At 40.6% G+C, this 13,477-nt stretch overlaps 1 protein-coding gene across 1 annotated transcript in view; it reads right to left on the bottom strand.

The window, feature by feature from the left end:
* Positions 1-739: 739 nt before the first annotated feature.
* Positions 740-13,477, bottom strand: part of LOC111661908 (kelch domain-containing protein 8B) — a 45,407-nt gene continuing 32,669 nt past the window's right edge. The window contains exons 4-5 of the mRNA XM_087176429.1: positions 9,395-9,586; positions 740-936 (exon numbers count right to left, since the gene is read on the bottom strand). Coding sequence (XP_087032555.1) covers positions 740-936; positions 9,395-9,586 — 389 coding nt within the window. The remainder of the gene's footprint in view (positions 937-9,394; positions 9,587-13,477) is intronic.

The following is a 13,477-nucleotide window of genomic DNA, read 5'->3' as shown; positions in this document are numbered from 1 at the left end:
CTATTGGAGCTGTTTTGTGGTGTGAACGCATGTTAAGGGCAGCTCTCGTTGACACTGTGGTAGCTGTTGCTAGCAGTGCTAACTTTCATACATATACAGTACAACACTGCTCCCAAAGGAGAAGAACCAAAACAGACATTCACATTCCCAGAACGTCACTGTCTAAAACAAAGTGTTTTCTAAGGTCGTAGAAAAGTGTCCAAGCTCGCTGTCGCAGCAGCAGCAGCAGGGGAGAGCGACACTGCTGCAAAGAGGAGATACAGATATGGCCCTATGTTCCTTTAATATCCAGAAAAGTACCCTGCTTTTATTCTGAAAAATGCTCAACAGTTCAAAGGCGTGTTGTTTCATCAGACACGGTATGTGTGCGTCTGTTTTTTGCAAATTTTTTTTGTCTTCCTCTGATTTCCCCAGAGTAGAAAAGCTGTCAGTTTTCTGTCCTTGCCAGTCACAGCAGTCTGATTGAATGTCCTTAATCTTGCATTTGTCCATCTCTGTCACAAACTGGTTCTGCAGCTCCTGTTTGAAAATGCTTGTTAAGTGTGAAAAATCACTCCTTACATCCCAGTATGCAAGAGGAATCCATGAGTTGGACATAAAGATAGAAAAGTATCTAAGTGTGATCTGTGGATCCAATTCATGTGTTTTTGTCTGTTTATGCACAAACATGAATAAAATATCAATGCCGGTTTGCATTTATTCCAGTGTGTGTGTTAGTGTGTGTGTGTGTGTACATGTGTCACACTGTTTCCTGTAAGCAGAGAGCCTCCACGGCATTACTGGGTCCCTGGGCAACGCCGCCGATGACAAAGAGCATGCTGGTCATCTGCAGGAGGGCAGAGGAGCAGCGTGCGGTGGGCATGGGTGCCACGTACTCCCAGCGCCGCTTCACTGGGTTGTAGCTCTCAACCGTGCCCAACGGCGATGGCTCGTTACCTGCAAAATGGAAAGTGAACTGTTAGGTTCTGTTATGCTGTTGTGTTCCAGATGTATGAGCCAGGACCTTAATTCACTTTGGCAACAACTGGAAACATACAAATTCAAATCACAAGATAGATATGGTTCTTTCCTTTTCAGGAATATAGAAACAAACAAACATTCACACACATGCAAAGAATCCAAGATAACACCACCGACCCTTTTGTTTTCTATCTACAGCCCCCACACCGGCAGGGGGCTACTCGCACACCCCACAACCTTTCACGCCACTGTTCTATTTCCAGCCTCGCTGCCCATGAAAAGACACGTTTTTTTCCCAGAGAAAACGCTGTTTTTTATTTCCTGGCTCCCGCAGCAGCTCTGCTTCTTGCTGCCTCTCGTCTGTGCACAATGGATGAAGAAAGAATACTTGTTGTGGTTGAAAAACATAAACAGCTACACAACCCACATTCGTGTTGTTACAAAGAGAATGGCAAAGAAGATTTTGCCTAGCGAGCCACAGCTCTGGAGAGGAGCTGAGAAATCAACTTTGAGTGGTGGGTGTTCACACGATGTTCACACTAGGTTCCATTTCTTTTTTGACTATCAAGCAGGTTTAGGTTCTATATTAATACTGTGAAAGTATCAAAGTGCTCAGTCCACAGAGAAATGCACACAGCCTGTATTCAGAAACTGAGCCTTAAAACAGGCCGTCAGGACTTCTGTAACTTTGTGATGTCACAACAAAGCAATCACCATCCTCAGCCCAAAAGCCCAGCCCACCTGGACCTACCATGCAGCCTTTCAGGATTTGGTTTCTCTACCTGTAATCTGGTATATATTTATTAATCAGTGAGAAAACTCACCAACCTGTTGTTGCTAGAGCTCCAGAGAGAAGCCTGAGAGAGGAGATGTAGAACTATATTGAGATAGTTTTTGGTTCTTAAAACCAAAAACATATCTTCTTATGGATCAACACTTCAAATAAAACAAAGTTAAGGTGTAAAATATGGGCCCTTTAATGTCTGTACGTTGTCCCGTGGTCCTGGTTCTGTTGGCATGTTGCAGCACGATGCTTCCTATCTGTGTCAGGGTCATCACGCTGCAGCAGGTGCCAATGTTCAAACTCAAACTTAAACTCAAAATTACTTTATTTATCCTTTTGGAACTTCATTTTTGTAAAAGCATCAGTGAAAACACAACACAGAGCTGGAAACAAAAACACAGAGGAGACAACAAACAAGTACAACTTAGAAACAGTTAGTGTAATAGTAAGTGTGCTTAAATTTTTCCACAGATATATAGTAGTAGGTGAATGTTGTCAGAAAGGTCAAGCTCCAGCACAAAGCCACAGCCATCTTGTTGTGCTGCCACCAAGCAGCAAAAAAAAAAAAGAAATAATCAATGAATGCTGTTTTAACTGTGAAGAAAGTCTCAATTTGCTCTACTACCAGAAATAAAATGGTGTCAATATTGACATCAATAAATGATCATTCATCCATCAGTACAATAGATGTTTTGAGTTTCCATATTTCTCTTCTGCGTCTCATTATTGCTGCTCCCACATTTATCAAAGCCAAAATGTCTGTAAAGGTTAATGAATAAATAATAAAATAATAAATACATTTTTTTTAAACCTGGATGTTTAGCACAACTTAATGTAAAAGCTGCTCATTAACTCTGGCTGAAGGCTGAAATATTTGTTCTTTCACACAATTTAAAAATGCAAAGCAGCGAGACAAAGATGAATTTATATGCTAATGCTGGATATTCATTTCATGTACATTTCTGGGTTCAGCATGTGCTCCAGGAGCGGCTCAGACCAAGACGGTTTGCAACACACTTACACTAAGTTTAAAACTACAAAGCCAGACAGTTTATTTAAGAATATAGCTTTAATTCCATCTACGACATGTTAAGTCTCACCAGGTTTCTTCTCTGCTCTGATCTTTTTTTCTCTCGCCCTCCCCCACTCAGCCCCTCTCTTTCACCTCAGGTGCAACGCTCACTGTCATTATACATCAGCCAGCACTAAGTTGTTGCCGTTTCCATGGAGACCTACATCACAGCGAGTCCCCAAATGATATGGACTGGTGAGTGTGTGTGTGTGTGTGTGTGTGTGTGTGTGTGTGTGTGTGTGTGTGCATCTGTCTGTCTCAGGAAGACTATTATCATCATTTTGTTGGAAAAACAAAGTGGCGGTGCCGAGTCGGCCTTTTCAAAGCAATCTGAGCCTGCTCAGGCCTCGGCTCCTTTCTCCTTTTTTATGAAGACACACATAATGTATCCACACCCATGACTGACACACACACACACACACACACGGTGCTCAAAGGCTTCCTGTCGCTGCTTTGATTCTCGGCCCACAGACGTCATGTCAATTCACAAGCCGCTCCTCTCCTCCTCCCTCTTTTCTCTCTTTACTTCCTTCCTTGCTCGATCTCCTTTGCATCCTTTTGTCTTCCTTTATTAGATTCATTTTCCCTGCCTCTCTCTTATTCTGCTCTTTTCTATTTTCTCATCTTTTACTTTATCGCTCTTAACCTTGCTCATCTGCAGGGATGAGTAATGAAATCCACTATTTAACGGTGTTAGATTATTAAAAAGACCACAGTGTGACAACCCCTGGGCAACATGACAGTTTTTGTTTTGGTTTGTCCCTGCTTCATTCTTTTCAGGTTCTTCCCGATGGCCTGGCCCTTCCCATCGCAAGATGGTGGTCTCTCTCTCTCTCCCTCTCTCTTTCTCAGTTTGGTTTTGGACTGTGTTAAGTTAAGTAAAGTTAAGTAGTTGTTATAAAATTAATATTTTAGCAGCAACTCGGAAGTTAACATGTAGCATTTATTGTGTAGCATTTCAATCAATATTTCATACTTAGTCCGACAGACAACAAACAGAAAAAGATGTAAATGAGAACAGTGTTATTGTGAATTCAGCTGAACCAAAACACTGTGTATGTGAACTCAGAGATTAGGAGAGAAACAAACAGATAAAGAGTTTAACGGCTCCACAAGTTTCCAACTACATCCTCAGTTTCACACATTGACCATTTGCAGTCCAGCCTTATACTGGGTTTTAACCTAGACATGTCTGTGCATCTGTTGGGTGTAAACCTAGTGTTATACTTTGTTAGTGACATTTTTTTTCCATAGTTCTTGTTTTCAGAGGTTAGTTTTTATTTACCTTTAGTCTTGTTTTCGTCGTGAAAAATAGGTCGTCAGAAAATATTTTTCGTCATGTCAATAACAGCTTTTAATGTACTGCTAACAATCACAATAAGCCCAGGTACAACAATCCTTAACGACCCCCCCCAAGACTAAAGCGTGTTACACAAGGGTTCCTGTCGTCATCGTGGTTCGCACAGTTTTAATTTTCTTCAGAGAGAAGAGCAGCTGACACCTCTGAGACACAATTAGAAAATGACACAACAGCTTCCATCACGTAACCTCTTGTCATCAGAACTGACTCACTTTTGGCTAAAGAGTCTGGCCTCAATTATTAGAACAATTTCAAAACAGAGACATGAACAAGCTCAGCACAGGGGAGTGATGATAACTCATCACAAACCTCCCCAACATTATTGTGTTTTATGTGTTTCAAAATACAAAAAGTCCTAGACAAAATTTCATGCATCTGTATTATTTTCATCCTCTGCTGTTTCCATCTGATGTTTTTCTGTTACCCATCCTGAAGCGTTCAAGTGTTTCTCTTCACCTCTCTCTGACCTGCTGCTGCTTCTGTTTTCAGACAGTGAGACAACAGCACTTTAGGTCAAACGGAAGCCACAACAGACCTGCAGCGGAGCTTGTGGTAGTGTTTGATCTGCGCTGTAAACAGTGTCATTACACGCCCTCTTTCCAGCACTTATATCTGAGCGGGCAGCACACAGCAGCCACAGAGTGCAGCGCTTATCCTTGCTCACTTTCTTTCTAACTAATGTTTGGTATAAAATATGTAAGCTGCCAGTGCCGCTCAACATCATCATCATTGTGATTCACAGCTGCATGGGAAGAGGTAGCTCTGGTTAGAGACTAAAAGATTGGACACAGCCGGCTCTCCTCCACACCATCATACTGAGCTCTACAAGAATTCAGGACATGTCAGCCGCTGCTCCGTCCCAGCTGTCTGCTGGTTGTGGATCAACAGTCGGAGGTTGACCTCTGCACAGGCACAGGCAAGCTGCCGCTCAGGGAGGTTGTGCTGCTGCTGCTGCTACTGCTGCAGGAGCTTTCAGTGCAGACAGGGAGGTTGAGTTTCAACACAGCTTTCATCAACTGGTTGCCTGTTTACTGCTTGTTGGATTTCACCACTGATTGGTTCAGATAATTATTTATTGAACTTAAAAAAACCCAGTCGTAATTTTCCTCACTGTCCCTGTTAACACTTGTTGCCCCTCTCCTGTGCCACTTCTCGTCTTTAAATGTAGCTCAGTGGCATTTTGACATTAATTCACTTGTTTATAATCACTGTTAAAATCATTGTCTGTAGTCAGCTCCTCCTCACAGAAGGAGGGAGGACAGCAGGGCAGACAGGTCGCGGAGGACAGTCCATCCACCGCCAGTTTGTGTTTACTACAGCCAGCTTGTTAGGTTAATAACAAATTGCTGTGAACAAGCCAACTGATTTTTTACTGGAATGTGGTGATATCTATCTGAGCCAACAATGCACAGAGGCAGCACTGATGTATGTTAACTGTATTTTAGTTTTTTCACTTCGATACAATTCTCACATGAGAAACATCATTCTCACCACTCCAAATGCAGTTCTCAAAACAGTTCATTTCCCCACACACATTATCATTTCTCGTTGTGTTGAATAAGCTTCCATTTTATCACCACATATTTCACCACTAAAGATGTTGAAAAGATGATGAACATGAGGAAAATTAAAGCTTTTATAAGAGAAAAGTACCTTGGATTTGTTTTTCTACACAACTCCTTAAATCTTAATATTTCACAGTCCCACAACAAACAGAGCATCAACCTTCACCATCATGCAGCAGTGACTCACCAAGCAGAGAGAAATCAGCTGGCCTGTTCAAGGTTTTTCACTTTAAGGTAATTTTTTATTATTAAAAGGAATCCACGTTGAACTCTGAACTTTTTACATTTTTTTTTTTTTTTTTATAATGGTAGGTTTACTTGAGTTAAGGTACACCTTATTTATTTATGAAGTCTCGCTGAGATCAGGATTTCTTTTGCAAGAGTCCTGAGGACAACCAGTACTGTGCAGAGGTTTTAGGCACTAAAAATAATATAAAATGCTGTGCAGTGAGGATGCCGTGCAAAAATCTTGCCATTAATAGTTTTGTACAGAGTGCAGTAAACAGAAAATGTTTCCAAGCAACATGGAGAACCTGCCACAGTTTTTCTGTGGATTCAGGCTGTCTCAGTGTCTTCTGTCTCTTCATGTGATCCCAGACTGACTCTGTGATGCTGAGATTAGGACTCTGTGGGGGACAGACCATCTGCTGCAGGACTTCTTGTTCTTCTTGTTGTGTTCTTCTTCTTATGAGTCTAGCTGTTTGTTTGGGCTCATTTTCATGCTGCAGATTTAATTTGGAACCGATCAGCCTCCATGATGGTGTTGTGCGACTGATAAAAATCTCCCTTCAATCCCTAAAACTTTTGCACAGCACTGTATATCCCATGTGCAGTGACACAAAACACAGCTACTGATTAAAGCTATCTAAATCTAAATCTAAATGTTATTTAAAATATCAGCAAGTACAACATCAAAGTCCTGCAGAGGAATGAACGTCTAACTTTGTCTCGAGCAGTTCAGAGTTGGTATAACAAACTTTAAAGCTACTCTGTTCTGTGATCTAGTGTCGTGATTGTTGTTTGACCTGATCTAAGGAAGTCAAATATCTCTGCAACTTAGATTACAAAGCCTTATGCATTAAAGCACAAGTATGCTGATGCCTTCTTTTAATTTGCACATTGAATTGTTGTACATGTGTTGAATGGTGTAAAATGATTTAAGGGTAATGGCAGCAGCATGAGCGTACAGAATATATCCATACATAAAATATCTAATGTAGACAGTTCAGCGGAATATATATATATAATATTTTTTTAAATTCTGGTGTAAAAATCCAACTCTGAATCTTTTGTTTTTGTGTTCAACATCAGTTTTGTAGGAGAATCTGAGAACAAATTTCCTGAGTGTTTACAATGCTGTACTGCATCAAATAGTTTTCCACTGAGGTCATAGATCAGAGTAGGAACATATTCGTAACAGATGTTTGTAAAGCAGACTGAACTGTAGTACCCGGTTTGTGGTAGAGCCAAATACAACAAATACAGCAGCATACAAGAGATTATCATCTGCATAGCGACTGATATTTTTTTGTGTAGAGTAAATAATTGAGGTGCTAGCATTGATCCTGGTGGGACACTATTATCAATCGACCTTCTAGGGATATGATTTGAACCAGTTGTGAGCAGAATCATCAGCCCAATGGAAAGCAGCTAATTTCACACCTACAAAGATTATACAGAACAGAACAATTCTGCATTTTAATCGAGTCAATATATACTATAAAACTATAAATATATGCATACACATACAGGCCTGTAACTGCAATATAGATGTTCTTTGGTCTTTGAAGGTGTATTATCACTGTTTTATTTTCCGAATCAAAAAGATTGGAAATGTGCCATAAACCAGACAAGATTGGCATTTTCTCTTTTTCTATCCCCTCTCTCTCACACACAAACACACACACACACACACACTCTTAACAGATGTCAGGACGCATTATTGATTAATACTCTGAGGTCTTGACAGAGAAAAGCTGCTAAAGTGTATAAAACCTACATGGGAATGTGTTCAAAACAATATAATGCACTGAGTTTCAACCAATTGAAAACTATTTCAAGGTGTAGCCTTTTTAATCACCTCTTCAATGTCAGTAATGCAACTGAGTGTACCTTAAATAAATAAGACCATAGTTGAGATAACTGCTGGCCTCTACCTCATGCATTATGCACTGATTGTTTAGGCTAGTGTCTTTCCCTGCAACCTGTTGATTATTGTTACACAGTAGGTCTTTGCTTCTCTTTCTCATCGTGGAGGAACATAAACATGGTGGAAATGAACTCTCTGGGGTTTTAGCTCCTCTATATGTGAAAACAGACACAAGTTCACAAGCACAATTACATACAAATTAACAATCTAGAAGATGCTAAAAGCAGCTAGTTTCTACAATACCTCAAATATGATGCAAAGTACCATTCTATCTATGAACTGTGATTGAGATGTAATTGCAAAATAATTCCCATTCAGCACGGGCTGTGCTTGCAACAATTTATGGCATTTGAATCTCAATAGATTTCATTCTGTACCTCTGGGGTTAACACCAGCTTGTGTGTGTATATACAATGTGTGTGTGTGTGTGTGTGTGTGTGTGTGTGTGTAATTTTGCTGATGCATGCAGATGCACAAACAAGTGAGTCAATATCTGCTTAACAAGCACGTCATCAAGGAAAAACGCTGACCTCTGATTAATCTGTAGCATTGCTCAGCCCCTCTTCATACTGAACTTACAAGTGCAGCTCAGTCAAGGAGAAAATGGAATTTTGGGTTACTTAGCAACAGTGAAGTAGTAATTACCACAGTAATTTGGTAGGAACGACCACCTTTTTACCAGGTAATGATTTTACAGCATTTGCTTCAGATTTTTCAACGAGTGTCATTATAAAAACAAAAGAGGAATGGGTGATTTTACATTTTCCGCCTCTGGTTTAAAGTGACAAACCACCTATTTTACACATGAAGATCAATTTAGGGTTACTTGGCCTGTGAACATTTGCATGATGTCTTCTCTGTGTTATCAAGTCAGAAAATGGCTCCTGCTTTGGCTTGGAGACTAGAAATTTCAAACAGATGGAGGTGGAGACGTGGGTGTTAACCAGGCACAGGGAGGATAATGAAAGACGAGAGATTCTCAACAGATGGCTACAACCTTTAAGGCCAGGGTCAATTTCGAGGGAAAACTGATGATCATACAACTTTAATACAGAAACTGTAAAGTAACCCAAAGCCTGTTGAAGGGATCCTTAAATATGGTTTCAAAATCTGATACTAGAGTTTGTGTTTGCATGAATATTCATGAAGAGCATAAAGTTGTATTTAGGAGGGAGGTTACCTCGAAGACCAACAGGTATAGTATAATGAGCCTAATAATACGTATTATTTTGAAGCTTTGCGTCTTTCAAATCACACATTGCAGAAAGTATCAGGCACATTGCTGTGTTGTACTCCAGGTGAGGTGAAACACCAAACCTGAACACTGATTGGATTTCTCTGATATATCATGTTCATTATCACTACAAATTTTATTTAACTGACACAAGAACATTATAATATTATATTCCTACAAAACATACAGAATCATTTACTTTCTATGGATAAATAAATACTTTAAAAGCACTGGGGTAAGGCCTTTGTAAGGTATGTATTGTCAATAAACCTCTCTTTCCTTCATTCTTGGGGCAAAGCACAGCGCTGTATTTAATTGACAGGGAAGAACACAGAGGGGCAAAATAATGGAGGTGCTGACCTAGACCACCAGCTGCGATGACCCGTCCTCCAAGGCATCCTGCCACAAAGTCAGCCCTCTTCTCCCTCATCCTGGACGTTCGGCTGGGTTTGATCCACACACCTGGCGGAGGTGAGAAGACAGTCAACCACAACAGAAAACAGAAGTCTCTCATCCCCAAAGTATTTTAAATAAATAGCCAAAAGTATGTGAACACTCAAATATTACACCGATATGTGATTGTTGTTTGTTCGTTCCAGAACCACGGACATTAATTTACTGCTGTACTTACGCTCATTCAGCCACCAGAACATTAGTGAAGTAAGGCCTGGATCACTGTCATCACTCAAGGATGGTCTTTCCCTAAACTGTTGTCGCAAAGTTGCAGGCACATCATGGTCTAAAAGCACTGTGGTCTGAATGGTCTAAAGCAGTTCATGCAAAACAGCTTTATTCAGGCTAATTGTTCATTTTAAATGGCGCACATCCAAAATGGGTTGTATATGAAAGGCATTCAAATTGTAAATAAGAGGGAAGCCAAGCAGAGGACTGGGATTGCTTCACATAATTGAAATTGGCTTTTGTTTATTTTATATAGTCAATTCACGTCTTAAAGGAATTATTCAACATTTGAAGAAATACACTTATTTTTTTCTCCTTGAAAAGACTTAGATGAGAAGATCAGTACCATTGTCATGTCTATATGCTAGATATAAGGCTAGATTCAGCAGGTAATTACCTTAGCCTAGCATAAACGCTAGAAAAAGCTAGCCTGGTCCTCTCTAAGATTAGAAAAGAAAATGTGTCTAGGAGCACCTATAAAGCTCACTATTTAACACAATATGTCTAATTCACTTCCCTGTGTTTCCAGTCTTTATGCTAAGCTAGGCTCTAGCTTGATATTTAGCGTATAGGCATGGGAGTGCTATTGACCTTTTCACCTAACCCCTGGCAAGAAAGGGAATGTGCATATTTACCAAAAAGTCAAACTATGAAAAAAAGCACTTTGTGAGAGTTTTTGGAAACTTTGTCAACATTTGTCCTGAAAAATGTAAAAGCTGACATTCTTCCTTGACACTTCCTAGATCACATGGTAAGTACCCATTACTGGGGACTGTGGTCTGAAATTGTATTTTTGTGACATTGTCATTGTGCACCATTTGGTTTGGGCAAAGATAGGATTTTGAAATCCCTAATCTCCAGCAGGAACAGCTGAGTTTCATTTTTGGGGAAAGGAAGAAGAATGCATGAAATGAAAGACAATTTCTCTGGTTCTGCTTCAACAATTTATTGACTTACTTTTTTCCACTATCCACTGTGAGTCTGACAGTGTTATAGGAGTGTAATGCTGCACTCTGTTAAATTACCACTATTTTTGTGGGTATTAAAAATTAAAAATGAATGTTTAAATTAATATTTTTTATCTTTATTTGTGGAAAGATCAGTTCTATGCAGTTGACCTGAAACATTTTTAATTACAAATGATGTTCTTATAAGTAATTACTTGAGTGCATCCAGTAAAGCTGCATAGGCAGCAATAGTTATCACTAAGACACATGATTCTGTTACAGCTGCTATTACAGAGTAAAACCGCCCCCCACACACACACCTCTCCCACCCCACACCTTACTCAGGTCATGAAACACCAAGGGAGGGGAGAGAAAAGAAAAGAAGAATAAAAGACAAACAGAAACCAATAAAAATAAATAAATGAGTAGCTTATGGGATACAAAAGAAAAATGAATTAAAATTTTGAGCAGATGATGGCACAAGCATAAAAGTCAGGGGATCCTGACTGTTAACATTCACCCTGAGCTGAACAAGAATATCTGGACAATATTTCATACCAATCCATTATCCAATGGTTGGTGAGATATTTCAGTCCAGACTCCCCTTCCCGTCCCAAGGGACACAACACTAGCAACACTGACCACCAGGTGCATGCATCAGCTGCAGGACTTGTATCAGATTTAGGTCAAGCAGCACCGCGGAGTTCTCTACCAGCTGATCCTCGTTCTAACCCTCACATACGGTCATGAGTTTTTCAAGGTGACCAAAAAGTAAATACAAGCTCCTCAGGGTGAATGTATCACTCTCTCTGAAGGGGCGATGAGTTCAGTCAAGTTGCTACTCCCCCGCACTGACCTGGTCGCCTGCCTGTGGGAGTGTTACTGGAACATACAGCACTTGAGGACAGAGATGGAAGACATTCTGCGCTGCTCGCCCTCCCACCACGGCTGCACTGCCTGGGGTAAGCAGCTTCATAGCGGATGTATTGTATATGTATTGATCAGAGGATAAATGGATGGGTAAACAAATTAAATGTCATTTGATAACACAATAAGCTTAGTTTCACATTGTCCTCTAAATGGGTCGCCAGAGAGACGTTATCTCACCTGACAGAATGGCGTTTATGAGTGTACTTCTACTGCAGCCAAGTCTCCCAGCACTGAGGAAACAGACTGCCAATTAAAACTTTGCCAACAGTGAGCACAACTGAGGCTATAGAGAGAGCTGAGTGTAAAATTTGTTGAACAATTGTTGAAGTCGTTAAAAGGCAGGTGCTGTTGTTCTCTGGACTTTCACGCATACATGTTCCTGATACTTTTCTGTTCGCGGGAATTTCTGAACCGTTGTTAAAATTCCCTTCGCATCACTACCCAAGGGAGTTAAAAGAAAACATCACTCCGGTGGAAAAATTAGTTTTCTCATTTCTCTTAGTTAGCAATAACTGCAGAGGAGAAGAGGATGGGAAAAAATAGGCTCTGAAGAAATGAAGGAATCAACCGATTTTCAAAGATGTTTCTCGTGTCCAGCAGTGAGATACGTTTAGTAAATTTGATTTTCTGTAAACAATGAAAGGCTTAAGGAGAGGAGAGGAGAGACTGATAATACAAATGTGTTGCAGTGCTGCCGTAGTGCTGGCTGTGAGAGAAGTAATGGCAGAGTTGCAGAGCAGCTAAATGGTAATCTCTGACTCAGAGGAGGTGCAGGCAGAGCCACCAGCAGCTCACTAATAGATATGCTCACTGCAACAGATCAGCTATTCAGCCGTGAAAAATGGAAAGGCCAGATAACATGCAAATATAGACCAGATATACGGGAAGAGAGGAGTGAGGAGTTGAGCTTTCAAACAGGCATGGAAGCTCCTAACTTTTACTGTTTTTCTCTTCTTGCGTCTGCAGATTAACTGGCAGTAACAGCCATGGCTTCGTTGTTGTCTCAGTGTCTCAGCTATCTCTGGATTCAGTTCAGCCTCTGCAGCGCTCCACTGATTGACTGATAAGTGTGTGTTGAAATTGACGCATCAGTACCAGAGATAACATCATTTTAGTTTCATGCGAAACCTGGCACCTGCATTACCGACAAAGCAACTCTACCACCAACAGTTCAGTCCGAGATTCAGGTGTGTGTAATGCTAGCAGCGGCTTATGTAGCCTCAAGCTGCTGGGTTCAAGTAGAGATAAGGGGCCAGACCTTTTCCATTTTCAAACTTAAAGGAGCGATTTGCTATTGCCACATACCCAACGTTAGCATTAACAGCTGTTTACTTCCCAGTCTTAAAGACACCTTGCAAGTTCAGCATCAAGCTTCATCCCTTTACTCACCAAGAGCTGTCTGCAGAGATGGAAAGCAACTGTTTTGTTTTGCTCTGCATACATGCTCCACAACATGACTCTCGTAAGTCATTTGTATATAAACTGAAGAAAGGTGGGCCAGGGACAGAACCCTGTGTAATTCCAGTTTAAAGGGCAAGTTTGGTTCAACAGAACTTCACTTCAGATCGTCAAACAGCTTCAGAAACACCCTCACCCTACACCTTTCTGATGTCACGGGCTGCGTCTGACAATTTATTTATTTTTTAATATTCCGAAACTGACAATCTGACAGTCACACTCTTTTCATGCAATAATTGACAAGGTGTGTTCAGGTGAGAAAGTTTGTGTGCACTGTGTCCCTATATTTAATCCTTTTAATCTCCTTTTTAACAGCTGTAGACCTTTGCCTTCCAAT

The sequence above is a fragment of the Seriola lalandi genome, unplaced genomic scaffold (assembly GCF_002814215.2).
Source record: "Seriola lalandi dorsalis isolate HSWRI2012SDOR001 ecotype SW California unplaced genomic scaffold, Sedor1 jcf7180002054554, whole genome shotgun sequence".
Classification (NCBI taxonomy): Eukaryota; Metazoa; Chordata; class Actinopteri; order Carangiformes; family Carangidae; genus Seriola; species Seriola lalandi.
This window is presented reverse-complemented; position numbering and strand designations above follow the sequence as displayed.